At 43.1% G+C, this 3,572-nt stretch overlaps 1 protein-coding gene across 2 annotated transcripts in view; it reads right to left on the reverse strand.

Moving 5' to 3' along the window:
• Positions 1 to 3,572, reverse strand: part of ITPR1 (inositol 1,4,5-trisphosphate receptor type 1) — a 327,597-nt gene that overhangs the window by 126,462 nt on the left and 197,563 nt on the right. For both annotated transcript variants that reach the window (XM_019504707.1, XM_019504708.1), the window contains 2 exons: positions 2,775 to 2,923; positions 1,920 to 2,031 (listed from right to left, as the gene is read on the reverse strand). In XM_019504707.1, coding sequence (XP_019360252.1) covers positions 1,920 to 2,031; positions 2,775 to 2,923 — 261 coding nt within the window. The remainder of the gene's footprint in view (positions 1 to 1,919; positions 2,032 to 2,774; positions 2,924 to 3,572) is intronic.

Below are 3,572 nucleotides of genomic sequence, written 5' to 3' on the forward strand. Positions count from 1 at the left end.
AAAAAAAAAAAAAAAAAAAAGCTGGCAGGACTCCAGATCCAGGCAAGAGGTGGAACTGTTGAGATGGGCTGGGTCTCTGATGGGCAAAAAACAAGCAAAACAGTGACAGCCCTGTGGGAAAGAGCTTTCCCCAATTAAGCAGGGAGTACAACCCTGACCATCCCTAGCCTCAAGGATTTTCCTAGGCATCTCCCGTTCACTTAAGTACTGCACGTGCACACAGCTGGGGTGTGCACCCTGGTGACAGCCCGTGCGCACACTGATGGTGGAAAGGCTTACCTGGCTTCAAGACTTCTGCACAGGGGTTTGCTTGCAAGGCTGGAAATGAACATGCAGAAGAATCTGGCAGGTCGCTTGGGTCTCATCACCAGCTAACTTCTGAGTGGGCTGAGCAGCATGTTCACAATGGCATTTTGACTCCGTTTGATTTGGTGGGCTCTCTGCCTTCAGTTTCCTAGCCTAAACAATGCTTCTTAGCCTCTTGGGAAGACCATTTGAAGCTGTTCAATCTCCAAAATTCTGCCTCAGGCTAATAAGCAGTCGTTTAACAGCGACCAGCCTGCTCACAATTCACTACTAGTGGGAGAACCTCAGCTGACAACTGACCAGTTTTGTCAAGCAACAGAAACAGCTCTGAATTACAGCTTCCCTTTACTAGGGAAGCTGTAATTCAGATTCAGCCTCACACTTATTAGCCACACAATTATTTCCATCCCTCTGTTATAAAAAAAAGTGTTAGCTCTGAAGGTTTCATAGAGTTGTACTGATCGGGTACACAGCTAAGTGTTTTTCTCGTGCATGCTCCAAGACGTACAATAGGTGCTAAAATTCGATTCAACCATCCGAAGAGGCCATGCTCAAATCCTTCCATCACTTGTCAGCCTGCTTTGGGTACTCTGGATTTATCCAAATCTTTGTAAAACAAAATGCGTAAGCCGTGCTCCGAGTTGGGATATCAATGTAAACCTCCGCTACATTAACAGATCTAGAGCATTTTTTACATGTTCTAATATTGGATACATAATGCATTTATGCATGTGTAATATGGGTGTGTACACGTGCATATACATCCCTCCCCCACCCCCTGAAAACAAATCCACGCGGCCGTTATAGACCTAGCAAAGAAATCTGTTGTTCCAGAAAGAAAAGGACTCCGATGCAAGAAAAGAACAGCATGTAGTAAAGGGAAAAATATTAGAGGGACGTTTGGGATAGGCATTCCTCAGTACCACACGAGGAAGAGATGCTCCAAGGTATATCTACACCATGTCCTCAGCGTTCTTGGGGAGGGAAAGTTTCAAGCATGCTCTGTCCACCTGTTTCTGCTTGCACTGACTGAACCCAAAGATGGGATGATGAAGCCATTCCAGGAGGCAGCTCTTGAGACCTTGGTCTCTGGTGCATTCAAGAGCAGTTTCCTGGCAACATTTCCAAATTGACATTGGTGAGCAGGCATGAGGGTACGGGTGGGGGAATATTCTCAGAAGCTGCTTGCTCCCCCCAAAGAATGCCACGGATGCAGTGTGGACATACCCCCCAAATACAGGCAAGTGAAAAATCTCTCACTGATGGGCAGCCAGACTGCATGGGAGAGTCTCCTATAAGCAAGTAAACAGTTTAAATTGACGGGCTGCAGAGTATTCTAGGAATTAAATGTTTCAACCTGACAGTCTAAAAGTAAAAAGGCCAGAGTAGTTTATTACTTTTCAACATAATTTCCCAAATTTCAAAAGGATGACTAGTTGATTAAAGAAAGAAAGGAGTTTCATCCTCAAACCAAGCTACAAATGCTTACATGTACGAAATGACAAACCGCTTTAAGAGGTCTGGCAATGTATTTTCCCTTTTCTGAGTAATAAGGACAGTTCTGGGGGCAAGGGGGAGGAGCAAAAGAAAAGGATAAACCATAAATTAAGTACCTTCTCTCCATAGCCTCTATCTTTGGTCATCATTTCCCTGAGTGTCTGTAATACTTTAATACATAGTTTCTCCTCATTCTCCTCCAGCAGCTGTTTAGTGTGTTTTATTAACCTGAAAACAACCAATTGATCATAGTTTGTTTTAGTACTAAAGTTTCTAATAAAAATTAGGACAGGCATATGTGGCTAACTTATTTCAATGGTCAGAGCTACAAGCAAGAGCTTAATTAAAATGTGGTTTTATTAGACCACTACACTGAAGACCTGGGGAGCATTTTCTTAAAAGCAAAGCTTACTGAATTACCGCGAGTCACAGCAAAGCTATGAAGAGAACATCAGAACTCCTGGCTGGAGAATAATCTGGCAAAAGAAATCTGTATATTGAAAGCAAGGCATTTCTACATGCATGAGGGGAAGGTAAAAAGTGTGATGGTCCACCACTGAAAACTTGTAGCGTTAAATATCGCACATATATTTCTTCATTAAGAATAGGAGTGTGGACCCTGGAAAGGAGTAATTGGAAGTTCTCCGACTAAAACAGACTGCGTTTTCACCACATTGCCCCACTAATAAGACTGAAGTCAACAGGCCCCCAGCTCGCTTGCAAGGATCAATGATAATGCTGGTAGAGTTTGCTATGACTATAAAGGGCTGCAAATACCCAGAATTTGTAAAGTATTTGCTGACTTGTCTGGACAGCTCCTGGCTCCTTCCTAAAGGAGCTCATGTTCCTGAGGACAAGTCGTATTTCATGCAGTGTCACATATTGCACTTTGCCCAAAACATGCTCTGGAAAGAAAGCATTATTGCACAGAGGGTAAGGCAACTCAAAGTTTCTTTAAAGACACAACTTACTTGCAAATGAAGCCTCCGCTTTCACATTTCCTCCTTGCATCTGTGTTCTCTGGGAAGAGCAGTTCCGGCCTGTGCAGAACATCTACCAGCACTGACAATTCTGCCTGGACCAGGGGGCGCAACCGATCCTCTAAGGCAGATACTATATCCTGGAATAAGACAGCATTCAGATTTTACAGCCAAACAGGAAAGCCTGAGACACCAATGAAGCCCTCCCCACTTTAAAAAAGTCCCATCGATTATAAAGTGTAACAATTAGCCTCATACTTCTATTCAACTAGGGAATCAGGTCTACAAGTAGCCCCATCCTTTCCAGGAATGCCTTGGACTACTTGGCATTTGCCCCTTCCCTGTAGATGGCAGAAAACACGGGCGTAATTATATGAAGTAACAAATTAAGACACGTAGTTAGAAGTTAGGCAAAAAAAAGTCTCCAATTCATCTTCTCTGTAGTAAAATTTCAGTAAGTTTCAGCCACCCAGATATACGAATACCGTACTCTGAAGAAAATGCATTCTGGGCAGATTCACCAATCATCATCAAAAAGCAGTTAAGAGCTGCACAGAAAAAGCCACAGAGAAGACACTCAGGCAAACTGACATGGATAAATGGGTGTTAAAAAAAGGTAAAAAAAAAAAGTGTAGCAACACTAATGGGAATGTCTCGACAGGGTAGCATTGTGGACTTGGATGGAACTTAATGCAGGCAGACAGACAGTTTAAATCAATACTTCAACACCAAGACAACTTCTTCCACCCCCACAGAAAACAAACTCAAGGGTAAACCTATATAGTCCAA

Source organism: Gavialis gangeticus, unplaced genomic scaffold, assembly GCF_001723915.1.
Source record: "Gavialis gangeticus isolate Ggan-Ray unplaced genomic scaffold, GavGan_comp1, whole genome shotgun sequence".
NCBI classification, from domain to species: domain Eukaryota; kingdom Metazoa; phylum Chordata; order Crocodylia; family Gavialidae; genus Gavialis; species Gavialis gangeticus.